We start from the raw sequence: 27,283 nt of genomic DNA on the forward strand, positions 1-27,283 counted from the left end.
ATCCAAGGAATCCATACATTACCTGTCATTCACAAAGAAAAGACTCGGGAGTCCAGGCTCAGATGCAGCTGAACTGGTTAAGAGTTACATATCCCTGGCCAAGTCACCCGCTCCCAGGCAGATGGAACTTAACGCCTGCACCCAGGTTCCTTCCCACCCAAAAAATAAATAAATAAAAATTTAAAAAAGCAGCATCCATGTGGGTGCTGAGCCACAGTGTGGACCTTCCCTATGTTCTCTCTCCTCCCTTGAAAATGGAATGGGGCCTGTTGTTAGGTTTGAGAGACAATTAAATTAATCCTTGAGAGACATTCAGTGCCTAGCACAGAAGAATCAAGAAATGATTAGGTGGGCATTTCAGATTCAGTTGTGCCATGCTGTGCACAAAATACAAGGAATGAGTTTCTATTTGTGGAAGAAATGGTCTACACATAACACAGTGCAGGCTGTCCACATGGTGCCTCATGCTGGGCCTCATGCATCCCCCTGCAGCCTTGAAAAGTAGGGTGGGCATTCTTAGCCGCCCTTCAATTGAATTTGGTCTTTCAGCAAATCTTGTTTAGTGTCTGTGCTGACCTTTTCTCTGGGTTTCTGGGGAGTGTTTGTTAAGAAGGTCTTGAGATGGATGCTTTTATTTTGGAAACAGAATTATATGGGGTAATGAAGTCTGTGCTTTCCAGGGTGATGAGAAGGGCTGCAGAGGGTTGTGCTTCGCCCCTTGGGTTGTAGCAAAGAAGGACTAAAGGCCTTTCTCTCCCACAGCACCTCCCTAGGGACAGAGGAGTAGATAGGCCATGCAAATGTCAGGACCTAGCAGCTTCCTGATAACCTCAGCTAAAGGAATAGTGCTCAGGAGCCTAGTGAGCCTCCACGCTGATGCTGGAGGACTTGGGCACAGATCCTTGAGAGTGCACATTTACAAGGCAGTAATGTCTGTGGTAGAGACACCTACCACTTGCATCCGTGACCCTCACAGAAAGGACCAGACTTCTGCAGGTTATAAAATAGGGAACACACTTCTAGAGCTTGCACACCCTGTGTCTTAGTTAGGGTTACTATTGCTAAGATGAAACAGCATGACCAAAAAGCAAGTTGGATAGGAGCTTCTTCTATTTACACTTCCAAATTACACTTCATTTCATCACTGAAAGAAGTCAGGACACGAACTCGAACAGGGCAGGATCCTGGAGGCAGGAGCTGATGCAGAAGCCATGGAGAGGTGCTGCTTCCTGGCTTGTTCTCAGGGATTGTCCAGACTGCTTTCTTCTAGAACCCAGAACCAGGATCCTGGGAGTGGTCCCATCCACAATGAGCTGGGCCCTCCTCCATCGATCACTAACTAAGAAAATCCTGTACAGATGGATCTTATGGAGGCATTTTCTCAATTGAGGCTTCATTCTTTCAGATAACCCTAGCTTGTGTCAAGTTGGTCTAAGATTAATCCAAATACCCTGTTCCATGTGAACTTGAAGAAGATACCTTTAAAATAAGTTAGAGCAAATTTCTTTTCCCCCTGTGTTTGGAAGTGGTGAGAGGAGCAAGAGGGACAGGGAGCAGGAGGAGTCTCCTGTGTCCCCTAGCTGAATCAGGAGGAGATGGACTGTGTGCTTGGTGAGCCTCAGCAACCAGGAGAGGGCTCCCACATAGCTGTACACTCCCTCCTGCGCACTTGGAGGCACCTGGAGATGTTAAGCTAGACACCTGGTCCCTAGTGTGGGGCTGGTGGGACACGATGAGACCAGCAAGCCTCACATGTCATAGGCACAGAGCAGTGCTTCTCAAAGTCACTAGGAACTGGGCAGAAAGCAGATTTTTAGGCTGTTTCCCTGCTGTTCCCTGTTCCAGAATGCTGATGAGGCCTGAGTTATGATAAGACCTCCACATGGTTCCAGTGCAGAAGTCTGGGAGACTTTGGCTGAGATAATTCAGCTGCTAGGAAAAATCTGATCCATTTTGTCTGGTCCTATATCAGTAAAGGAGGACCCCTGTGTGTTGGAGGGATGCCTCTTGAATGCCCCTCCCAGTGCTAAGAATGGAATCCAGGGTCCTGCTCATAGTAGGCTTTGTCACTGAACAATAGCCCAGCCCTACCAGAATTTACCTGTTCAAGACTACTGTGGCCCACTGGTGACAAAGGACAATAAGTCCCCTGAAAGCTGAGAGACACACAACACACCCTGTAAGAACCTGTTCTTCATTAGTAAATTTACATAACGACATTTGCAAATTCTACCCAAATGAGCAAAGAGAAGGGTTCACTGGGTACAAGAAGTGTTATGCACCTCTTCCCCGACCACGTCAGCCTCGGACAGTTCCCATGGTCCAGAGTGGGAGAAGTGAGAATCACAAAGCATCATGCTCTTCTCCTTCTACAGGAGGCTTGCCAAGTCCACCCTGCTGCTAATCCCACTCTTTGGTGTCCATTACATGGTGTTTGCTGCCTTCCCCATTGGCATCTCTTCCACGTACCAGATCCTGTTTGAGCTCTGTGTTGGTTCCTTTCAGGTAAGTGCGGGAAGCGCTGTGGGCACTGAAAACTGCGGGCATCTCTGACACTCTGTCTCTTTGCAGGGCCTGGTGGTAGCAGTGCTATACTGCTTCCTGAACAGTGAGGTAAGTCCTTTGTCAACTGGACCTGAGCACTGATGGGGTCAGGAGTGGCTTCATCACTTACCTCTGCCCAGCTCTGCCTCACACAAAAAGCCAAACGTGCTGTCCCCAAAGCCCCACTTAGGAAGGCTTTCACCCCTTCCAGCAAAATTTAGCCTCTGTCCTCCACCAATGTCCCCTTTATGGTCAGCATCTTATTATCTTCAACACACACTGAGTCCAAGAAGTTATGGTGTTGGTGGGAAGGGCTGGGTCTCATTGAGAGATGCATCACTTTGTCCCAAGACAAAGGCAGAGCCTGGTTCTCCTTATGTAACCATCCCTTCCATTCACCCTTCAGTTCCCAGAATCTACCTACCCTAGGTATTGCTAACTCTCCCTGTGTGGCCCTCACCTGATGACCAGCTCCTTCTTCTAGTCACTAAGGAAGGCTTTTACAAAGCCAACATCCATGTCCCCTTCCAATACACTTTCTTCACTTGGAGTCTTTAAAGGGGAAAGATGTTGATGAAGGTCCTACAGGAGCCATGGGGTTGTGCTGAGGCAAGACATACCCCCATACTACATCAGAATCCCCAATACCTGTAAGGCACCCTTTTCTGTGCACCCCTGTCCTTCCAACCCCTTGCTGCATCACCATATCCTCCTGGAGTCGGCCACTCATACTCAACAAACCTGGGCCCATGTCCTATAGCTCTCTGCTCTTCCTGCATCTCCTCACTTACCCAACACCTTTCTAAGGAATGGGGGTGGGCCAGAGCACCCACCCTGTGACTACAGAGAAGAGTTCTAAAGCCATACCAGCTGTTTGCTGTCTAGTGGGTGAATCCATGCTGTCTTTTTAGAGGATACATGAGTTCCTGCATTCCAAGCTGACCCTTCATTAACACCCTCCTCCCTAGGTACAGTGTGAATTGAAAAGAAGGTGGCGAAGCCTGTGTCTGACCCAACCTGGAAGCAGGGACTACCGGCTGCATAGTTGGTCCATGTCCCGGAATGGCTCAGAAAGTGCCCTACAGATACACCGTGGCTCCCGCACCCAGTCCTTCCTACAGACAGAGACCTCGGTCATTTAGCTGCGTCCCTCCAATGGAACTGACGATGCTGCTGGGTTTGACACATGTGTCTGATGACTTCCTCTGCTGCCCAGTGTCTGATGCCTTACTGGGTCAGCCCCAGTCCTTACTCTGACCCTCATGTGTAACTCGACTGAAACACTAATTATTATCATCAAACTCCAGCCTTTAAGCCATCCTCTTCATAATATGGCTTGGCCACATAGGCAGATCTACTTTCAAAGAAAGCCAAGTGGCCCTGAACATCAAAACTGGAGCCTGGTACCTCTGAAGAAGACAAGGAAGAAGTTTCTGGTTCCCTACTTGTCAGGGAAACCGGGTCCAGAACCAGCTGAGCATCACCATCCAGTGGCACCCAGTGCATGCCCGTGGATGTCTGTGAAATTTCTCCTCAATTCATGACAGACGACAGAAATCAGTTGAGAGCAGCCTTCTCATCCTAGAAGTCCTAGAAGCTTCCTGGTCCCCATGGCCTTGAGTCCTGTCCTGTGGGATGGGCCTCTGCATCTGGACAGTCATACCCTTGCTACTCCCTGGACCACTTGGTAGTGACCAAAAGATAAGTCAGGGACCATATTTATAGTTCAGTGGCCACGCCAGGAGCTCACATCTTCCTGATCACTTAGCATTTACTGCTTCCTACAAGGGGTGAGCAGCTCTGGATTCCAGGCTCGCCCATCAGGATGAAGGCCCTGGTGACTCTCCGTACAGGCCAGGGTGTTCTCTAGGCAACAGAAAACTGTATTCTTTTTGAAGAAAATCATTATCTTAAAGTTGTTTAAAAAGAAAATTGTTTTATCAAAATATAAGATGGCATCAAGTTCTCCTATCCAATATTTGCCAATAATAATCCTTATTTTTCCTGTTATTTGCAACTGTGGACAGGCAGACCTGGGGGAGTCCCATGACATGATGAAGAAGCAGCTGAAGAGTGAGGATGCTTGTCCCTGTGGTGCCCAGAGACCCTGAAAAGCTGCCCTGGCCCAGTGCAAAGGCTGTAGGTTCTGGACCTGGTGTTCTGGCACAGTCCATGTAACCCTGCCACACACACTCACACACGCAACACACACACAGTACACACATACACAACACACATACACAACATGCACATGTACAACACACACCAAGGACAAGAGCTGCAAAGTGTTTTTCCTGTGGTTCCTGTGGCATATAGACCCCAGCCAACATGAATGCCAATGACCTCAACAACTGTGGCAGAGCCAGAGGTCTCAGGGTCTGGAAGCCACAAAAGTAAAGGACCCCACTTTCCAGCTCTCTAGAAATAAAGCCGGTACATGGGGCTCTGGGACAGCAGAGAAGTGAGCATCCAGAGACTACCTGAGACCCAGTGGCCAGACTTCTGGCTTGAATGTCTGTCCCACAAGACTGCCCCTGGAGTTCTGGTTCCATCAACTCCTAGCAAGCCCCATCTTGACTGCAACTGTATTGGATGGATAGCTCAGATAATCTAGAAAACACCACTAACCTGCTACCTCCTGGGGCTGCAAGGCTAGAGACAGGTCGTAGGGAGAAAATGGCCTAGGTCAGGTACCCCAAAAAGGCTGTTGGCAGTGGCAGTAGGTTGGTGCTACAAGCCCTGGTGTGAGCCTTGCCTTGCTTCGTCCTGCATTATCACTGCTCAATACAGCAGTTCTAAAGAAGCAAAGTTTTTTCATATCTGAAGGCATCCTATCAACAACCTGATGAGGTCACCCTGCCATGACCCCAAAGAGACATGCGGGACCTGTGAACACAAGCAGTCACCATCCACTAAGCAGTTACTGATCACACATGGAGCATTCCAGTGTGTAGGGACACTGTCACCACAGCCCAGCATTGCTGACAGCAGACAGAGCTGGGCCTAGGGCTGTTCCCTGGTGAAGAGCTGGGCTGCTCACGAACTGGTCCCCACCGGAACTGACCAGTAGCAGAGGTGTGATAACCACATGGTCAGCATGTGATCTTCTGTGTTCTATGTGAAATATCTACAAACTGCACCACAGAGTGGAACTGAGCTGTGTATATACTGCAATAAACCTAACTTCATTCCATGTGAGAGCTTGCTTTGAGTGATGGTGAGGTCCTAGAACGCAGCTGTGTGCGCTACACCCCTTGAGCACCCTGACTCAGGACCATGCTGTCTATAATTCATGTCAGAAGGTGGGTCTGAGGTAGCCGAGATGTGTAAGTGGCAGCCATGAGGATGTGCCCAGCATACCTGGCTATTTCTACCCTGCAGCCTTAATCCCCTCCCTCAGCCCTACAGAACCTGAGCCTGGTCAACAGAGGACACTGAAGTGTGTGTGTGTGTGTGTGTGTGTTAGTGTTAGATGTACATTCAGTTGTTATATGTGTGCTTAGTGTACTTAAAGTACATATATATGCAAGTGTGTTTGCTCATTTGTAGGTGGGTGTTTGTGAATGGATGCACACATAAGTGTGTGTGTGGGTGTGCTCAGGTATATATCTGTGCATGTGTGTGCCTATCTGTGGGTTCTTTTGTAGTCTGACTCTTAGCCACTAGGCAGATAAAATGTTTCTGCTACATACTCAGCACACTGCTGCTATGTAATCACGAACATAGAAGAGCAACTGGGGAACCTCCTCAGAGAAGGCAGCAGGAAGAGAGAAGAGGGCTCTGCAGGGCCCGCTAGGATCACAGCTGTCCTGCCTAATTAGGGATGCTTGGGATGAGGTGCTCAAAGCAGGGCAGCTCTGTGGATAGGCCCCCAGGAGTCAGTCCGCTGGGACAGCTGGGAAGCTGGGAACCACAGTGAGAACCTTCTCCATCTGTGAGAAGGCACAGGCTTTCCTTTCTCACCAAGCCAGACATTTCTAATCAGCTGCTTCAAATGATAGGAACTTCATAAGAGAGATAGGAAACTTCAGATTTGGGGGCAGTTGTCACACAGAAAATGGAACGCCCTGAGACTGCCAACCCCAGAGGTAGCCATTGGGAACTGGATGCTGGCCCCAGGCCTTTCATGTCAGAGATAATTCCGTCCCTCTTTTAACTCACGGAAATTAGGTCAAGCTGCATACAGGTTCTTAGCCAGCCTTGTTCAGGCAAGCGAGAGCAGAGATCTTTCCCTTGTGGACACAGGGACCAAGTCTCACTATGCAGTCCAGGCTGGTTTTTCAAGTCTCCATTCTCCTGCCTCAGTGCTCAGAGTATCTAGGCTCAGAGTTGTATCCTCCAGTGTCTAGCTCAGAGCTGGAATATTTTTCAACAACTGTATTTATGTTTCCCTGAGTATTTGCCCACTATGAGCTACTGGCGGAACACAGAATTGAGGGCACTCATTGCTGGGTAAGCTTGGGGCCCGGGGCCTGGATTGGCAGAAGGCTGCCCCCTGCTACACATAGAGGTGCTATGAACATGGTAGTTAGCCCAGTTAGTACTTTCATTTCTTCCTAGGCTGCTTGGACAGTGTTCACTAGAAGATTCGTGTCTCTCAATGAAAGGGACACCGAGCATTATCGCTACAGATTTCTCCTCTAATTCCGGTCTAACGTAGAGCCTTCGCCTGGATGCGGGGCAGCCTCCCTCTTCCATTACAGGGAAACAGGGACAAGGTGGAAGAGGCAGCCTGGTGGAGGTCACAGCTCTTCACACTGTCAGCATCACTGCCAGCAGGCCCCGCAGAGCTTGCTACAGGCGGACTTGGACCATACAAAGGATTTGGGACATCTTTTATATAGAAATGTGTTCTTTTTAGATGAAAAGAAAAGGGACACGCCCTTCCTTTGTATTCTCAGGAGAATTAACAAGGGAAGTAGAGCAAGCGCCCCTGTCGGCAGGTGGTCACCTGGTTGCTGAAGACAATATCTTCTGCAGGAAGGACACTTGCTCCCCAGGGCTGTTCAGAACTTTTTCAAAAGCTGCTTCTGTTGAACAGCTGGAGCTGAAGATAACACACTGGAGGATAATTACAGAGCAGAGTCCTTTTAAAAGTCGGGGTTTTCATATTCTTACATGCAAAGTTTTATGTAAAATCTCCAAAAAGCACAAAAATGCAATGCCCCTTCAAAATCCTAGCTATTGTGACTGAAATAATGTGCTTATAAGTAAAATATGTAAACTGTGAGGTTTTTAGCCATAAAATAATTACTCTCCTTTCAGCTTTAAAGCCCGTGCCGTAGCCTGTCATATGCTGGTTTTCTATTGCAAGAGTAGACCTTTCTGTGACACCAGAGGACACATTCTTACATCAACAGGAGCAGTAGGTCCGTCCAGGTCCAGTGTATGAGAGTGGTGACGTGCATCCTGAACTCAGGTACCTGAGACCTACTCGTCATAGAGCCTGCTCACCCTGGAGCCTCCAATTCATTATCCCCTGGCCCTTCACTCCCTCGTCTGCTTCCTCCCTCTCCTGGGCTCTGCTTTGTCAGGGAGATGAACCTGAGAATCCTACAGGGAGAGAGGAAGGCAGCAGATGGGCAGGGCTGGGGCAGTAGTCCAGGGGACACGGCCCTGAGGGGCTGTGAGGAAGATGCGATCATGGGAGCGACCCAAAGGGTTAAGAGGCTTTGCCAGACACGCTCAGTAACAGCAGAGCACAAGATACTGTTAGTCAAGGGACTAAGGGCCCAAAGGCAAAAGAGAAAGCAGACACAAGTCCAAACAGCAAACAGGACTCTACAGAGTAGCATGGGGTGGTGGGTGTGTCAGGAGTTCAATCCCAAACCAGGCCCGGCTTCTCAGCGGCCCTGTCCAGATTCAACACATGAGATCCTTGTGGATGCCAATACCCCTGGAGCAAAGCAGCCACACCCAGCAAGACTGTTGGGAGCCCGGTGGGTCAGGGCTGCATTTACAGGACAGTATGGGCAGCTAGACCAAGTCACTGGAACCAGTGAAGATCATCAGGGATGACACAGACTCCACAAGACTCTGGGTCCAATGAAACAAGTCATGACCTCTGATAGACACCCTGGCCTCCCTAGAAGATCTCATTCTGATAACTCCTATACAGAGGCAAAAGTGACTGACATTCCAGAACAGGGGAGAAACCTTGACCCGGGCATCTTGCAAATGTGCCCTATGACTTGGTCACCGTGAGGACCTGTCTTGCAGCTCTAGAGCCACCGTGTGTCCAAGAATGGAGTTGTTGATAACCATTTTACCAAAAACTGGCAAAGGCAAGAAGAATAAGGAAAATGATGCAAAAAATTAAACGTAGATGCTCTGATGGCCATAAAAATGATGTGTACACAGTGACAGTGACATTAAGTTCAAGCTATGCACTGTATGATGAAAAACCATTTGGTGGCTTTAGTACAATAAATTATCATAATATAATATCTATTGTGTCATACAACATATTAGTTCCCAAGTTTATTTACTCTAAATTTTTAAATAAACTTCAAAGTATACATATACTTTGAATTTTATTTCTGGAAATCTTTTCTAATTTAATATTCCAATTTAAACATTGTCATTGCAAAAATACTTAAAAACTGAAAATAATCTAATATTTAATTATTAAATAGTGAATAAATAGTTACTGAGAATATAGAATAAAGACTCTGGCATTGGAGCCCACGTGAAAAAGGTGATTCCAAGGACTATGTCCTATGTGTCACCTCTGACAACCACATGCCCTCAGCAATGTGCCACTGAACCCTCAGAAATGAGATCAGGACCATCCATACATAGACGTACCAGCTTGCTATACTGTGTCACCTAGGAACATCTACCAGCATGGAAACTGCTTGCTCAGCCTGAAGCCTGAGACTTCCACCACTGCATTCCTCACAGCAATTAACTCTGCCAAGTAAACCATGAATAATCAGCACAAATTACATGATGTAGTTACTCACCTAGCAATGATATTATATAATGAAGGACACTTTTGATCAGATAAACTGCAGAAGGGGAGATCATGGCTTATTCTACACAGAGGGTTCTCATCGTTGTGCTCACAGACTACACCACTAACCAACATGGCATCTCTTTACAGTATAGACATCTTCCTGGCACTGGTTCCCCTTCCTAGGCTTGACATCTTCTCCCTTTCAGAGACATAAAGACCCAGTTCATCAAGAAACATACTGTTAAGTGTGTGCCCACAGAACTTCCATATGCACAATCAGGGCTGTGGCCTGTCTTCTCTCTCACTCTCCTCATTGTAACATATGAATTTCCTTAGTGTCAAGGGAGCCACAGCATTAGGGAACAATGGTTAGGAAAAGGAATGCTCTTTGTTTACTTCTGAAAATAAATACCTACACATTTTAGGTCTTAATGAACCTGCATTTAAACTAAGAGTCAATAGTTGCTTTGGCCAGCCTGTGCATCAAGAACTTGTGCAATAGTCCCTGCCCCAGGATGCAGAATGAGGCTGTGTCTAGAGGGGATCCTAGAGAAGTCTCTAGGTCACAACAAGCTCAGTAGGGCCAGCATCATTCTTTGGCCTATGGACACCCAGTGTTCCCTGCACCAAGCTGAAGAGGCTGTTGTTTCTCATTGGATGGTCTTGGCAATCCTGACTGAGGAGCACCTGACCACAACTAGCCATGTCTGCAAGGTTTTCTCTGGCACTGCTCAAGAGCTGGGATTAAAGGTGTGCTTCACCACCTACCTGCCATTTTTGTGGTTCTTAGATGTCACAGTTGGGCAGGATTCTTAACTGTCCCCTCCCTTGACAACTTGCATAGTATTTTCTGGTACCATGAAAGATAGAGCACAGAAAGAAGGCTTTCATGTCAGATCCAGCTCAAATAATTGAAGTCCTATATCCTAAAGTATACAGTGTCTTCAGCTATGGGGCTTTACCTCCGAGAGGGGCAACCATGGTCAACCATTCCCAAACACAATACTGTGGTATTTGTGAGTTTATGATTTTTGTGGGGAACACTGTTGCAATGTTCCCTAATGGCATAGCTTCCTTTAAGACATATACATAAGGCCAGGCAGTGATGGCATTGTCTTTAATACTGACACTGGGATCTCTGTGAGTTTGAGGCCATCCCGGTCTACAGAGTGAATTCCAGGACAGTTATGGCTGTTACACAGGGAAACCCTGTCTTATAAACAAATATATATGGATAAAGGTGTAGATCTATATAGATATATAGATATGCATACACTTATATCTTACATGTATTATGTATGGTTTTAGGTAAACAGAAAATAGCAAGTTTCATAGAGGTTTTATCAAACAATATTGATGTTGTTTGTACCTCCTCCCTCCATCTATATTGATCCCCTTCTCCCCTCCACAGGTAGAGCCCCATCTCCATTTTTCCATAGCCCCTGTATCAAAGATCCCCTCCCAAGCCCCAACCACGACAGTCTCCTTGACTTTCCTGGTTTCTGCAGTTGCTCCATTTTGTGTACTTATACCTGAAGATTTTACTCTGTTATAATTTCTAGGTCCATCCTACAAATTTCATGATTTCATTCTTTGTTATATAATGGTGATTAATAGTAAGCCATTGTGTACTTGACCACATTTTCATTTTCCACTCATCTGTTGATGGATGGTTAGGCTGTTCCAGTTTTCTGGATATTACAGAAATGAGCATTGTAGTGGTCTGTCCTGTCCCTTTAAGAGACAAGCCCTACCCATCCCCTCCCCATCCACTGAGGCAAGAAGATCTTCCTTCTGCTTGCAGCCTGAGTTCCCTCTTTTCTGTCTCTCTCCCGAAGAGGTAGCTTCTGCCTCTCTCCCTTCTCCCCTCTTTTTCTCTGTTTCTCTCTCTCTCTCTCTCTCTCTGAGTGTCTCTCTCTCTCTCTCTCTCTCTCTCTCTCTCTCTCTGTGCCTCTCTGCTCTTCTCCCTTCTCCCCTTCCCCACTTTCCCCTCCATAACCCACTAAATAAATACCCACTTTCTCTGCATGGTGTGCCTAATAGGTCTCTGTCTCTCACCTGTCACAGCTGCCTGCAGCTCCTTGTGGGACTGGCTGCCCCACGGAGGACTCTCACCCACCACATGGCTCCCAACCTGGGATCTGCTACCCTTCATGGCCCATGGGCCACTTGGGAAATGGCACTGTTTTACTTTTGACCATAACATTGGTGCTTATGACTTGTCCAGGCTCTCTCCACATTCTGTCCCACCAGTGGGTGGGCCAGCTGAGAATGTGTGGAACCCTGGGCTAGGGAACCAGGTTTCTTTACAACAGTTCTGCATTCTATCTGCCTGAACACCAACCTCTACTCACACCAGTAGCTTCGGTGGTGAATTTTCCCCTTCCAGTCAGCCAACTATAGCTTTCACAGCTACGGTTGAGCCCTTTGCTGACATTCATCTCTGGCTGCTTCCCATAGCTAAAAACACAGCCAGAATAACCAGGCTGGTCTTCCCATGCTAGCACTGCACAGATTTTTCTTTTTTTCTTCCTTTTTCTTTTCTTTTGGACCACTCGTAAGTGGTCCCCACCGTGAGACATCGCCCAGAGCAGCCTCTATCTAGCCTCTGGCGTCCGAGTCACCCAGAGCAGAGGCAGTCAAGCTTTAACACCCTGCCTGTAGATAGAGGATGCTATTCTGCAGGCCTTGCGGTGTCCATTTGCTGGTTTTGCAGGTTTTCACATTTTCAGCTATGGTATAAACCCTCAAACTATCAGCCACCCACCTGTGAATGCTCTGCTGGTGTCCCACTGGCTCCACTTCTTTACATACTATCCCTGCTACAGCTATCGCTGATCCCACAGAAACTGACTATGTTAGTCAGATCCGCAAGCCAGCTGTTTTCAATTCCAGCTTTTGCTCCTCACCCGCAGCTTGTGGTTTGGTGGCTCAGCAACTGGGCAGATCACACCTCTAGGTCTCTCTGGTTATTGTGTTTAAAACTCCTGTAGCTCAAAAAAATGTGGCTTCTCCATACAACATGCGACCACCACCATTTTGACTGAGGTCAGGTGACTTCACCACCATCTTAACTGAAAGCCAGGTCAGGTGACCAAGTCCCACCATCTTTACTGAGGTATTCCTTGCCTGGTTCCCCAGTGTTGACTCTGCTACATGTGTGTTTCACACAGTGGCATGCCTTTGGTAGGGCCCAGCAAGAGCATCCACTTTGCCCAATTCTTGTTTACTCTGTGTGTATGTGCATAATGTAAATTAAATATACCTATGTTTACGGTTAAATGTTATAATTGTCTACCCATTATATCTCATCCAGACTAACAAAGCAATAAGTTTCATGTTTTAAATTGGTATGTACTTTTAAGTCTCTTAATCCAACCCTACTTTACCTGTTGAGAGCCAGTGCAGTCAAGCTTGGACCTAGGTCTCCAGGCAGATTCTATACTATAACTATAACATCTATACCCAGTAAACACCCCTCAACTGCTCAGAGATCTAGGGAATATGGTATTTAAATATTTAATCATTAAAAGACTTTTCATAACCAAAAAAGACAGATTGGCTCCTAGCAGCAGCATTCTACTTCCTCCAAAAAAGACAGAAGACAAATGGGCACAGAACAACATCCATCTGCAATTCACTTCAGTTGCCAAGCACTGACCACTGGGAAAAACTGCCTTTCATCTAAACTGAAGATCTCCAGACAGTGGACAGAATTGCTGGAGTCGACAGCCTAGCTGCTCAAGTCAAGGTAAGCTTGTCTTCCTACAGATTTCTTAGCCCACAGGATCTTCTGGAGCCTGGCAGGCCCTGCAGTAAACAGCAAAAAGCAAATACGACCTTCAGCAACCATGGAGGATCCTGAGGAGTAGCTCTAGGTACCAACCAAATAAGTTCTCTGTCATTTTTTAATCAATAACTCAAGTAAAATTTTATTCTTCTCAAAGATCTCTGATGCAGTTTGACAAATAAGAGGTTTTGTCAGTTTAAAAGGACAACCTCACCAAACAGATTTCAACAAAATACAAATACAAGTTATTAAGTTGTGTACCTGTAAGTTATAAAGGTGTGAGGACAAGTGCACACTATCAAAATTCTCTCTCATGCTCTCAAATGCTGCATTTCATAGTCTTAAAGATACTTTTCATTATGCAAAAAATATCTGTCATAGTCACTCTGACATAAATATGCTGCTGTTTAAATTTTCATAAACCCAAAGAATTCTTGTGAGTTCTAGGGAGCCAAATTGAAGGGTCCACCTTAAATAGGTCAGATACATCCCTCTCAATTCCCTGGTCTGAAATTTTTTTTCCTAAACTTAACTTTATCTTATGTTCTGTCAATACCTTAAATAGGTGTAGGAGACACCAGATATTTCCATACCACAAACACCATACATGAACAAAGAGACCAGCTACCCCAGGATGTGACCAGCACCTAGCTTTCTCAAGTTTCCCCCCCCAAAAAAAGATGCCCACAAATAAGCATGAAACAGTCTTGAGAATCCACCGTTCCAATTCCTTTAACCTGTTATGCCTAACCTCTCACCTTTTTATTATACAAAAGAGAAGGGAAAGTAATGTTCTGTCCTGTCCCTTTAAGAGACAAGCCCTGCCCACTCCCTCCCCATCCACTGAGGCAAGTGGATCTTCCTTCAGCTTGCAGCCTGGGTCCCCTCCTTTCTGTCTCTCTCCCTTCTCCCCACTTCTCCCCCACTCTCTGCTCTTCTCCCTTCTCCCCTTCCCCCCTTTCCCTTTCCCCTCCATAACCCAGTAAATAAATATCCAACCTAACTCTGCATGGCTGCCCTGCCAAGGTCTCTCAGCCATCACGCAGCTCCCTGCCTGGGACTTGCTGCCCCTTGAGGCCAATAGGCCACTCAGGGAACAGTGCCGGTTTACTTTTTACCATAACAAGCATGGCTAAACAACTATCCGTGGAGTAGTTGAACCCTTTATACATATGCCAATGAGTGATATAGCTGGATCATATATTAGATTTATTTTTAGTTTTTTGAGAATTCTTAGTGCTGACTTCCAGAGTGCTGTATCAGCTTTCATTCCCAACAGCAGTGAATGAGGGTTCCTTACATTTGCCCAGAAGAGTCAAATGGGACACTGAAGAAGGCAGTTGTCTGAGGCTGATTTGGGGAGAGGTAAATGTTCAGACACAATGTGAATGAGTGATTTGGGTCACCACTGCTCAGAAAACTCTGAGAGAAAACAACAAAGGGGACTTCTGCAGGCCACCTCTGGCCTCAGTTCTCAGATGGTGGCCCAGTCATGGCTACCTTCCAGGGTGCCAGTCCTCACTTTGCAGGAATCTGTTCAGTAGTTCTCCAACTAGCTTTTTATATATAATTTAGTAAACTCTTTGCAGTGCTGAGGACCATACACTCATGCGTGCTTGGCAAGCAGTCTTCTACCTTTGGAGCACAGTCCCACCCTCTGTCCTTACCTAGTGGGCATCCTGTGATCAGGTGCCCTACCCTATACTGAGCCCACTGGGCAAGTCAGACCCTGACTGAAGCATCCAGTGAGAGGGCAGAGTGACCACTCATTCGGTCAAGCAAAGTGAGGCAAGCAAGCAGGTAAGAGAAGGACCCAGCCGAGTCAGGGGTGAGGTGCAGAAAAGGAAGCACGAGGCACCAATGGCCAGCAGGCCCTGTGAGAAACGGAAACAAGTCAGGAAATCCCTGGTGTTCTGCAGTGCCTTCGCATTGTGGCACCTCTAAGACAGGACACAGGCTGCAGCTGTCACATGACACATCAGGATGAGCTGGCACTGGCTTGCCAGGAGTCAGCAAGCATATGTGAATAGGCAATAGTAAGCATTTTAGGCTTCAAGAGCATGAGGTTTATAACAGCCACAGGAGTTGGGGTGCTGTGGCTGGGCTGGTTCTGTCTTCTAACCCCTTGTCACAAAGTGATGACCTTAGTAGGCCTCCTAGTTTCCACCTTCACCTGGTAGGTCTAATTAAAGCCAAATCTCTCTTTGGAGAAAATGGGTAAGCATTCAATGGTACCTGTTGAAAGTCAAGACTGAGTGGGACGCCTTGCCTTACAAGTCCTGAGCAGGTCCTGCCTGGCCCAACTACTCCATGCCCAAAATTAAATCTGGCCTCTCCCAAACACAAACTGTACATAGGACCCAGTCTGAGCTGTGAACTCCCCTGGTACAGGCTTGTAGAGTTGGGCTATACCTGGCATCAGGGGAGTCATGAACAGGGTATATTTCCCAGGCATCAAGCCCTGGAGAGAGTTCTAAGACATGCACCCTCTGAGTCTCCTTCCTGGCGTTCTAAAATCTGGTAGTCGCATGGCTCCCAGCACTGAGGCTCTATGGGCAAGGAAGTTGAGTCAGCCAGATCCCCCACCCTGTACTGCATGACCTGAATCTTTCATGGATAACCCTTCCCACTCTTGGTCCTTTATTCCTGGCAACATAAATCCCAGCTGGGACAGCTAATAAAGATGATTGTAAGACCCAGAGATGCGAGCGGCGATTAGAGAGAACAGATGCTAGCGCAGGAGCGGCTGTGCTTCCGCAGCACTGACCTACTTCCCGGGGTGACAGTGTAAAAGCATGGCCAGTCCCTGCAGACTGGTGGCTGGAAGTGTGTCTGCGTGGAGGCCTGATTAATTGGCACTTTGCTTTTCTACTTAAGTGTCTAATGAATTATTAATCTTCACTGGAAATATATAAATTCCAACTTCTCTCACAACTTGAGGACCAAGGACTTTGTCTCAGGGTGAGAGCAGTGAGAAGTTCGGAACGTGAGCAGTCATCAGTGAAGGCATGACTCCCCCATGGGACAATTCCAAGTGTCTCTGGGGAGGCAGAGGAAGCACAGCAAAGGCCAGCAGGGTGAGTGGTGCGGGATGGAGGAACAGCATTCAGCTTTAACCCAAGGGTCTGGTGGGTGACATATTGTGAACAGCAGCCAGCACAGGCAGGTCCATATGGCCCTAGCCAATGACTGTCGGGTGACTACACTACGGGTTCCCCTCCTTGGAGTGTCCCATGTGTCCCCCAAAGAAACAGCCTATCTTCAGAATGTGGCTTCCTTGGGATGGCTCCAGAAAAGAGAATTGCAGTATAACATCCATTCAGGACTAAGACCCAATACATCAGAAAGCCTGAGGGTTCGAACACCAGAGGATGGATGGTGGAAAATAAAATCAGGCGGTGCATGCAGACCCTTTACAGGCCAACAGAAGAGTCTCTCCAACGGCTGGGTCAACAAAGACGACCAAAAAGGGGGGAGAAGAGAGTGGGAGAAAAGAAAAGTTCAGGTTGCTTTAAAGCAACTGCTCACGGTGTCAGAGGAGACCGGCTCACAAAACAGGTGTCCCTGTGCCCAGCACAGTGTGAGTTCTGTGAAAGCTAACTATGGTCGTCCTGGTTTTATGAGTGCCTGGCAGATGGTAAACATCCCCCCTGGTATTGTTTAACTAATTTAAAGATCTGGAGCCCAGAAGAGAAAAGAGACATCTGAACATCTGAGTGAAAATAATAACCAACCGTGGCCCGCTTTTAAAGAAAATGTTAGCTATGGAGGAAGACAGTGGGAGCCTCCCCTTACAACTGTTCTGGGGATATAACTCTCTGGCTCCTACCCTGGCTCCAGCTCAAAGAGAACTGTGCTTTACTCTGTGCTTGTGAGTAATCTCTCTTCAGAAATAATGACATTTACAACACTGAAGAGTGTAAGCCAGTGGACCTGTCTTGTGTGCCCTGGACAAGCAGAAACTGGGAGGCCCCTGACAAGACTTCCACCTCTGGCCCTGCAGAAGCTACACTAGGCATCATGCAGCTCTGCATGGCTGCCCGGCCCTGGCACCCTTGCCTACCTCATCTTGCAGTCTCCTGAGGCTGGTAAAGGGAAGGCAAAAAAGGCCTAGGAAGTTTAATCTGGCTCCACTCAGCAGCCTTTAGGGATAAGACTCGAGGACAGCTATGGCATGGCCTAAGGACCAGCTTCCAGGTCCAGACTCACCATTCACACAGAACACTATATACTTTCCTCAGCAGACTGCTAACGACTATTTCACAGGACCTGTCGAGAACGCTCGTCTAGTTCTGTTACCTACAGTCAATCACTGTCTCTAGCTCAGCTCTTCATTCTTAACCACTAGGCTCACAGCCCAAGAACAGTTTGTCCACTTCCTCTGATATATCAGTAATATCATTAGCAGCGACACTGAGAACTCGCCTCCTAGTAGCTGAGAATACACAGGAATTTGTCTTGACCTGACAGGTCCTCAGGCATCCACTCAATCCGCACTTTACCAAGGGGGAAATTGAGACTCAGAGTCACCACCATCAAAAAGCTCAGTTGTCACACGTGAGCCAGAGCTGTGGTTCAGCCTGCGGAGTGCTCACCTCGAGCAGAGACATTCAAGGACATCAAATACCACCATGAACGAATGTTCTGGGAGCCACGTTATAGAAGACCAATAATAAAAGGGGCTCAGGGGGAAAGGAAGTCCCCATCCACCCTAGCAAAGCCCACTTTTTTCATTACATGGCATCCTGGCCTTAAAAACAAATGTTTACTGCTCTGCTCAAATATTATTTGAATACTTTCCCAGAGTTTTCTGATGTGGATTTTTGGATTAGCATGTCCTATTTTGAGGATTGTAAATCACTTTTGAACGCACATAAGCTGTTTATAAAATAATTTACTAAAGTGGAACTGAGCCTGCATTAACAGCTGTAAAATCACTCAAAACGGACATCTCCATAAAGCCCAAGCCAGAGGCCTGCTACAAGAAGTGGGGCCCCTCCCCACCGCTGCCTCCTTCAATGCGATGAGGCCGGCTCACTCCCACCCATGGTTTAAAATTATAACTTTCTCTGAGGCATATCTGCAGAATATCTTCAGACTGGGGCCTTGTCAGAGGAGGCTGGTGCCATGGCAGTCAGTGACAAAATGCTGGGCAGAGAACAACCTGGCCCCAAACACAGATTTCAGATTCCCCCAAAGCAGTGGCTCTATAGCCATGGGCCTCAAAAATGTGTGGAGCTCTCTGAGTTTTGGCTGTATAAACCAAGGCAAAGCAACAAGATGTGTGTAACCCTTCAGCATCAGCTACAGAATTCAATCCAGCACACATAATCCTTCCCACTTGTTTACCCACTACCTGCAAGATGATTTCATATTAATTCATCGTCATAATCCACTGTGAACAAATCTGCTACAGAGACAGCAATTCAGGATTGGCTTCAGATTAACTAAGTGGCTCCTACAGTTGTCATCCTGAGGTTAGCCAGGAGGACAGGCCGGTAGATGGAGTCTTTATGTTCCAGACAGCAACCGTTTCTTCATGGAATCCCAGTCTGTTCTTTTAGGCTCTCTCCATGGAGTGATCAAGGCCCTATGTTTACACTAAAGTCAACCTGTGGGAGAACATATCCCATCCACAAATGCCTTCATAGCTCATCAGGATGCAGGCTTGGGGGATAAGAGTACACACCAGCCATATGGTCACAAAGCAAAGCTACCCTCACCGTGACACATGCAGAACAAAAATTAACCTGTTCTTTTCTCTCACAGCTCATGGTTTGGAGCCCAAGAGGACTCAATGGCCCATTTCTGAAGGCTCTTTCCTACAAGGGCAAAGTCTGTCAGAACACATGACGGCTTTGAGGCTCCTGCAAGGCATCCTGCTCTCCAGTTATGAGAGAGGTTTGGCTTTGGCACATTCACTTCACTCTTGATCCAACCAGACACTCCCATTTGGATCTCCTATGTTTGTGGTTCTCCCTATACAAATCAGAAAGCAGCTTGAAAAGCCCAAGCCCAAGAGCAAATATAAGAAATCCTTCAAACCTGGGAAGCAAGGCATTGCTAAGACCCAATTTCTCCTTTGATGAGGGCCCATAAGATGCCATTGTCTTGGCAGAGAGGAGCTTGCCCCAGTTCGGCCAGGTAATCCTCACCGTCTAGTGGTTAAATGAGACCCCATTCACTGTGATTTTTCTGCACTTTTTTAAATTTTTTGAGATTATAATATAATTACATTATTTCCCCTTCAACCCTCCCATAACTCTCCTTTAAAATTCATGGTCTCTTATTTTTTATTAACTATTGCTGTGTGTGTGTACACTAAATACCTAAATATAACCTGCTCAGTCTGTATAATGTTACTCATATGTGTATGTTTTCAGGGCTGGCCAACAACTCCAAAGAAGGATTCTTATACCTGATGTTGGGGTTTTTGTTAAATGGTCTATGGCTCTTAAAGCGAGCATGCTCATACAAAACATAAAATGTGTCCCTTCTTAAAACACCTATCAATGGGAAGGGAAATACATAGGAGACCAACCTTGGTAATTCAGCCCACAAACACAGGCCTTTGTCACATACCCACAACAACCTTAAAACACAATTACGTATGGATATTAACTTTCCCATGCTTTAAACACATTATAAACCTTTTTTTTTCTCCCAGGAGCACCTGGGTCCTCAGTTTGCTCTGGCACTCACTCAGAGCATTGCCTTGTCTTTGTCCAGAAACAGAATGAGTAACGTTATTCCCCAAACTCATGATTCATTCTCATATATTTACAGTCTTGTTTTTCTTGGGTACTTCCTCAAGCAACTTTCTACAACAGGGTTCCTCAGAGAAAACACTACATGAGATTACAAATATATAAAATGACTTGTGTGTATGAACTCTCTCTCTCTCTCTCTCTCTCTCTCTCTCTCACACACACACACACACACACACACACACGCACACATACATACGTACATACATATGCATGTGTGTGTGTTTGCATGTTCATGTGATGGGGTACAAAGTGGGGTTGTATACGTATGTATGTGGAGGCAGAGGTCAACCTTGAGCATCATTCCTTAGAAACGATCCACTTTGTTTCATTGAGACAGGGTCTGTCAATTGATCTGGAGCTCATTGATTCAGATCGCCCAGATGACGGGCTGGCTAGGAAACAGCAGGATTGCAAACCATTCCCATCATCCCTGGCTTTTACATGAGGATTCTGGGAGTATAGCTCAGGTCCTCCCAGTTGTGTGGGAAACACTTTACCAACTGAGCCATCTCGTGAGGCCTAAATAACTTTAATCTACAGTTGAATATTGATAATTGACAATTTGTCTTATTTTCTTTTTACCTCCCCCAGACCTTGAAGACTATCTCTTTGCCCGTGGTTTCCATGTCCCTTCCTTGGACCCTTTCTACTCACTTCCTGGGCATTTGGTGAGTTTGAACTTGGAGACATATGTCCTTTAATTCTGGGACTTTTCTTACAATTCTTCTGTATCCCCACCCCTCCATTTTCTCTTTTGAATTCCCATAATGCCCAAAAGTCAGGTGTTGTGACTGTGAATTTTTTTAAAAACCTTTATCTTTTAGTTCTGCTTTTCATTGTGTTCCCTGGTGTTATTTCCCAATTTAATACTGAAATTTTCATTTTGTAGGTTATAGGGCTTCTTCCCAGAGCCCTTTCTGGTCCTCACTGGTTCTCCATGGGAACTGGTTCTCATGTCATCCCTGTACCATGCTCCCACACTATCCCTCCTGAATCCTCTTAACTTCCTCAGTGTCACCTCTGCACTGGTAGGTTTGGCTCTCTCATGGCAGGGGCTTTCTTTACAGTGTGTGTGACCAAAAGCTAAGCATGGTGGTGCACACCTTTGATCTCAGCTCTCTGGAGGCGGGTCGATCTCTCAAGGCCATCCTGGTCTACATATTGAATTCCAGAGCTACATAGTGAGGCTCTGCCTCATCAAAACAAAACAGTAACAACAAAAACCTACGTAATTTGGTGTCAACGTCCATCACACAGGTGTCTCCCTCTAAACTTCATTTTCCATGTAAAGAGGCTCCCCCTCTCCCAGCAGCAGCCAGTTCCCAAGAGTGAGTGTTCCATGCCAAAAGGCACAGGCACCAAAGGCTTATTTCACAAAGTTACAATGAGCTCCAATACTGGCAACAACTCCTAAAGAACAAGCCTCTTAAAGGAGAAAGGGTCTGGGACAGTTTTCAGTGCTACAGAGCTTGCATTTTTATCAGAAGAAGTCTTGAGTTCTTTACAAACTCAGAGAAGTAGGTAGCCTCACAGGGTTGGGTAGGACCAAGGTGGTCTCCATAAAAACATCCATCTAACACTCTGGTGACATCTGTGCTCAGAGGAGACTGCTTTTGTGGAGTTGGTCTAGATTTCTCTCCTTCAAAATATCAGCTTCTCACACTTGGGTATAAACCCTAGTTCTATCCAGGACCTCTTGCCCACTCCATTGTGACCCAAACTCTTCTCCTCCCCTGTTGTTTATCCTGTTTTCTTACACTCAGATGGCCACACAGGAGAGACATTCTCAGTAAGTGGAGAGCAGCATGTGTGTGCGACCTTTCCTGTGCGACATCTTTCCTATGGAAGCAGCAGCCCTACTTGTCTTAGACATATCACCCCCAGACCAAATGGTTCAGTGCTTGCTCCAGCCGAAGAGCTTGACTGGAAGAAGAGAAGACCTATGAAACTTTGCTGTCCTGAGCATGTTATATCAGAAACATAGGAATACCTGTGTGAACTTTGACAATGTCAGAATTTATTGAACAATTAGTAAGTCCACAAAAGTGACTTGCCAAGTTATCTTGATTTCCCTTGATAGCTGAATGCTAGGTAAACATAAACATTGGGACCAAGCAGGTAACTCCCCACACTCTGAGACCCAGTGAGACATATTCCATGACCTTTTCATCAACAGCATGCACCAAAAGAACAGTGTGTTCTGTCCAGCACTATATTCAGAGCTCCAGAGAAATCTGGTCTTCACCCCAAAAGGCGAGAATCTAGGAAGGCTGATAATAAGGTCTCATCATCTAGCAGTTGTGAGAATCACAAAATGCTGATTGTCGGGAATTCAGAGAGGGAGAGTGGAAGTGACCCTCTGTACTGAGGCTGGGGCTGTAGTCATCTGAGTCACAGCAGACTTGAGAATCTCTCTGAAATAACAACCAAGCTCCAGAAGCCAGAGGCTTCCCCGCCTTAGAGGACACCAAGGTCCTCTTAGAGAATGGTGCAGATGCTGATGTACTCCAGGCTGGCATCTGGAGTACGTGTGTCCAAGACATGTCTGTGTTTCTTATCATAGCACCTGCTTCCGCTGCTTGTTCTCAGCCCCTGCTGTGACTCCCAGTACCGTCATCCAGTCTTCAGATAGACACTCAAACCTGATAGATGGAAGAAGTCACGTTCTGAAACTTCTTAAGAGAGAGGAAATACGTAAAATATGCTTCTCTCTTTCAAGACTATAATTAGACTGGGTGTCTCCCCCACTTCCTGTTGGGGTGGTGCCTTAGCAGCTCCTCCTGGTTCCCTTGGTTCTCCTCATGGCAGTGACCAGGCCCCACCTCAGACACTATAGGACCAAAATTGTTTCCCTGATTTTCAAAGATGGAAGGCATCTGTAATTACATCAGAAAGTGAATTCTTCGTAATATTTTACCTGCTTCATGGGCCAAACAAGAAAAATAGGATAGTGTAAATAAATGTACCAATCCTGACTACCTGTGCCCAGACAGGGTGGTGGGTGCTGGTCTTCAGGATACTATGGTTCTCCCTTTAATTGTAGCCTCTTGAGATAAGAAATACACACTCGCGCGCACACGAGCTCACGCGCACACATGCACGCATACACACATACACACACGCACACACGCACGCACACAGGCACACACACACACCACCACAGCCACCACTGCCATCAAGCATAGTCACCTAGACAGTTTCACTGACTCTAATCTGATATTCATGTCTCCTCTCCATGAGGCAATCACTGACCAAGGACTGACTGAAAGGAGGAAAGATCTCTGAGAACTCATTCCCAGACATATCAAACATGAAGAAGGGAAGAAAGGAAAACTTGTTATTCACAGAATACAAAAAGGCTATGGTTAGTGTGCCTGGCAGAGAGCGGCAACAAAAGTCGAGGACAGGCTGCTTAATGTGACTCCCCAGCAGCCAGAGAACTAGCAGGGTACCAGATCTCTGCCAGCCTCTACAGGACTAGGAAACTAGAGAATACTATGTGTCTCCACAGGCATTCCAGTGCCTTTAACAGCAGAAAACAGCTCAGCAGAAGCCTTTTCCTGCTTCTCACTATTCCTACCTGTATCGACAACACAGAGACTGGCTAGTCAAGGTTCTGTGAGTCCCAGTTTGCCAGACTCCCTTCTTGTCTTGGGTTTTTGGTTGCTGTTATTGGTTGGTTGGCTTTTGGTATGTGTAGTATATGTGTGTGTTTCACATGTGTGATGTAAGAAGACTCCTAAGAGGCTGAGGCAGGAGGATGGTGATTAGTACAAGCCTTCCTGGATTACAGAGTAATATTCTGTTTGAAAACACATAAACACACAAACACACACGCATACACACACCACAGACACACACACACACAGCATCCAGAAATAAAATGATTGGCTAGTTTCAGCAGGTGACCAACAGAAGAGACTCTGCCACTTACAGCCCATGGTGAGGAGGGAGGGACACCTGTTTATGATACACATCCGTGAAAGTGAACCAACTCAATCTGGGTGCCTACAACTCACCAACAAGAGAAGTCCTCATGAACTTGTTTCCAGGGAAGATATTTCACACAATCCTAACAACTTGTCAAAGCATCTACAGGGTGAGACTGAAGCCCAGACCATGAAGGGTCAGTGGTGGTAGGGACCACACTGTGACAGGGACTGCTTAGCTGTGCTTATCTTCAGGCCTCTGTTGAAACTTGAACCTCACTTCAGATCCCAAAGATGGATTTGAGGGGTTCAAAGTGTCTCTTTGTCACCCTGCCCAATGTGACCACACTGAATAAATGTTTTTCCACTTTCCACTATTAACTTGACTATAAAGTTGCCTTATTGAAGACCAGTGGTTGAAACTGGTTGGGACACAGGCTGTAACTCTCCAAATTCAATAATACTTCCAGGAGCTCTCACTGATGTGACATTTTCCTCCTGAGGCACTGAGACAGAAGTTAAGGATTGTTAGACCATGGTTAAATCATTTTAAATCACAGTGTTAATGTTGCCTTAATTGGAAACATCATTTTTCATATTTATTTTTCTTTAAAGAAGCCAAGATGGGGGGGGGGGATTTGACTCCTGATTTTGATCTTTCCCTGGTATCCTGGCTTTCAGTGCTGGAAGGCACCATGTGACCTGTTGGAACTTCTGCTAGACATGAACCCTAAAGGCTACAGTATTAATATTCCATGTGATACGTAGAAATAAGAGCGGTGGGGCTGCGTCCCCAGCACCCCAGCCGCCTGCTAGCTCATGCCCAAAATAACAACACACAAACTGTATTCAGTTAAACACCGCTTGGCCCATTTCTATCTATCCTCTTCTCGGCTAACTCTCGCATCTGGACTAGCCCATTTCTAGTAATGTGTGTAAGCACCCCAAGGTGCGCTTACCGGGAAGATTCTAACCTATGTCCATGTTGGGTCAGAGCTTCATCGCGTGTGCCTCAGAGAGCAGAGCTATCGGGAGAGCGGAGCATGGCGTCTCTGCTCCAGAGAGCAGAGCTGTTGAGTCTCTCTGGGAGCAGAGCAGAGTCTGACCTCACTTCCTCTTCCGCCCAGAATTCTATTCTGTTTACTCCTCCCACCTATGCTTTAACCTATCAGGGCCAGCCAAGCAGTTTCTTTATTGCTCAATGACCTTCCTCCATCAGTGATATGTGCCCACTGGAATAATAGTGGCATGAGTGTAATTGGTACAACCAACCGCTTTCCAATCGAATTTCAGGCTGGATCATAAGGAGGAAACACATCTGGTACTGTGAGCCAGGGTAAAAGCTCGTGGCTAGTGAGGTCATAGGCTCTAGCAGAAAGGCCACAACTGTTATTTTGTTAGATAAATGTGATGTGTTTGTCAGATTGCCTTCTGAACACCATGCTTCCTACACATAGATTCCTGCTGGTATCAGCACCGTGAAAGGAAATTTCTTTTTTGCAGTGAGAGTTGTGCTGCAGAGTCTCAATGAGTTAAGGTCCTAAGACCAAATGATTGGTGCTGTGGCCTGATGGCCCTATACTTAGTCATGAATGGAAGACGATAATCAGATATATGTCCGACCCCCACCCCCAAGGCTCCAGCACAGAGTGGAGCAAAATGAACCCAAGAGGCAGAGGAGTTTCCCGGAGAAAGGAGGACATCTCAGGAGGATCAAGAAATAAAGAGAATACTTCACCTGAGTTCTGTCTCACTGTTTCTCTTTGCTGACCCTGAGAGGAAGCTTTGTTACTTAACAAGTTTGACAAGATAAAAGTTTTTCTGTAAGAAGTAAAACAGACGCTGCTACTCAAAGGAAGCACAACGTGTGCCACTTGGTCTTCTCAACTTTCTGAGTAAGTCACTTTATACTATGATACCATTTACACTATCAGAGCAGAACATTCAGAGGCAGCCAAGACGTTAGTAGGACAAGAGCCAGCATCTGTGGTCAATAATGGAATCAGAAAGCTTTGTGAGGAAACAAGAGGCCTCTCTAGAAAGAAAAGAAAATGCACAAAACAGTTGCTAGGCATAGGCTGTCAGTCAGCACCTGTGGAGAAAGGGAACAGCAGAGAAAGTGGGGTGCTTCTCTTCATTATGGGCCACCTCATGAAGAATGTCTCCCCCATGGAAGAGACAACCAAAGCCAGATAGCCTAGGCTCTGAAACTGAGTATGGTCAGTCCAGAGGAGCAGGTGCCTCAGGAACTCTCTCTCTCTGTGGTTTTCTGTGGTGGTTTGAATAGGAATACTCACATAGCTCATATGTTTGGATGCTTGCTCGTTAGGGAGTAGCACTACTTGACAGGAATTAGGAGGTGTGCCATGTTGGAGGAAGTGTGTCACTGGGGCTGGGCTTTGAGGTTTGAAGTGCTCAAGCCAGGCCCAATGTCTCTTTTTTCCTTCTGCCTACTAATCCAGATGTAGAACTCTTTGTTCCTTGTCCAGCACCATGCCTGCCTGCCTGCTGCCATGCTCCCTGCCATGATAATATGGACTAAACCTCTGAATCTGTAGCAAGCCCCAATTAAATATTTTCCTAAACAAAAAAAGCCAGGCGGTGGTGGTGCACGCCTTTAATCCCAGCACTCGGAAGGCAGAGGCAGGCAGATCTCTGTGAGTTCGAGACCAGCCTGGTCTACAAGAGCTAGTTCCAGGACAGGCTCCAAAACCACAAAGAAACCCTGTCTCGAAAAACAAAAAAACAAAAAAACAAAAAAAAAAAAAAAAAGAATTACTTAGTCATGACTCTTCACAGCAATAGAAACCCTAATTAAGACACTTTCCAGCCTTCCTGCCACCCACTGGTAGCTGTCCAGCCAGCGGTGTATTTAGGTAGAGATTGAGACAGCATCCTTGTTGCCGTGGGCCTTGTTGCTTGGGAAGTTTTGACTAAACACAACATAACTGTCAATCCTTTGTTCATCCTACCCTCCAAGCATGGTGGGGTAGAGGAAATGAAAGCTCAGGAGTGGACTTCCCTGCCAGCAGGTTTTCTTGTGCTTCAGAGGTCTGAGCCAGGGGTGACCTGAAATGGTTCTGAAAGTCAAACCCGCCCTACATGATGAGGCTAAGGCCTGGCCATGGCTACCCAATGAAGTCAGAAGTAAGATCACACACCTACATAAACACAGAGGAAAAGGGATCCTGGGTCTCACACATGCAGTAGTCTAAGCCCCGCACAGTCATGTCCACAAGCCAGTGCTGAGAACAGAGCACTTCCTGGGTAAGCGGTTGTGACAACACCCACT

The 27,283-nt window shown here is 46.5% G+C and overlaps 1 protein-coding gene across 2 annotated transcripts in view; it reads left to right on the forward strand.

The window, feature by feature from the left end:
* The window catches only part of Vipr2 (vasoactive intestinal peptide receptor 2), a 70,811-nt gene extending 65,085 nt beyond the window's left edge, over nucleotides 1-5,726 (forward strand). The window contains exons 11-13 of one of the 2 annotated variants that reach the window (XM_050120870.1): nucleotides 2,376-2,505; nucleotides 2,572-2,613; nucleotides 3,513-5,726. In XM_050120870.1, the coding sequence (XP_049976827.1) occupies nucleotides 2,376-2,505; nucleotides 2,572-2,613; nucleotides 3,513-3,686 (346 nt within the window). In that variant the 3' untranslated portion in view covers nucleotides 3,687-5,726. The remainder of the gene's footprint in view (nucleotides 1-2,375; nucleotides 2,506-2,571; nucleotides 2,614-3,512) is intronic. The other variant, XM_050120871.1, reaches the window with a different exon arrangement.
* The last annotated feature ends 21,557 nt before the right edge of the window (nucleotides 5,727-27,283 follow it).

Source organism: Alexandromys fortis, unplaced genomic scaffold (genome assembly GCF_014885135.2).
Source record: "Alexandromys fortis isolate MF-2015 unplaced genomic scaffold, M_Fortis_MF-2015_v1.1 scaffold_182, whole genome shotgun sequence".
NCBI classification, from domain to species: Eukaryota; Metazoa; Chordata; class Mammalia; order Rodentia; family Cricetidae; genus Alexandromys; species Alexandromys fortis.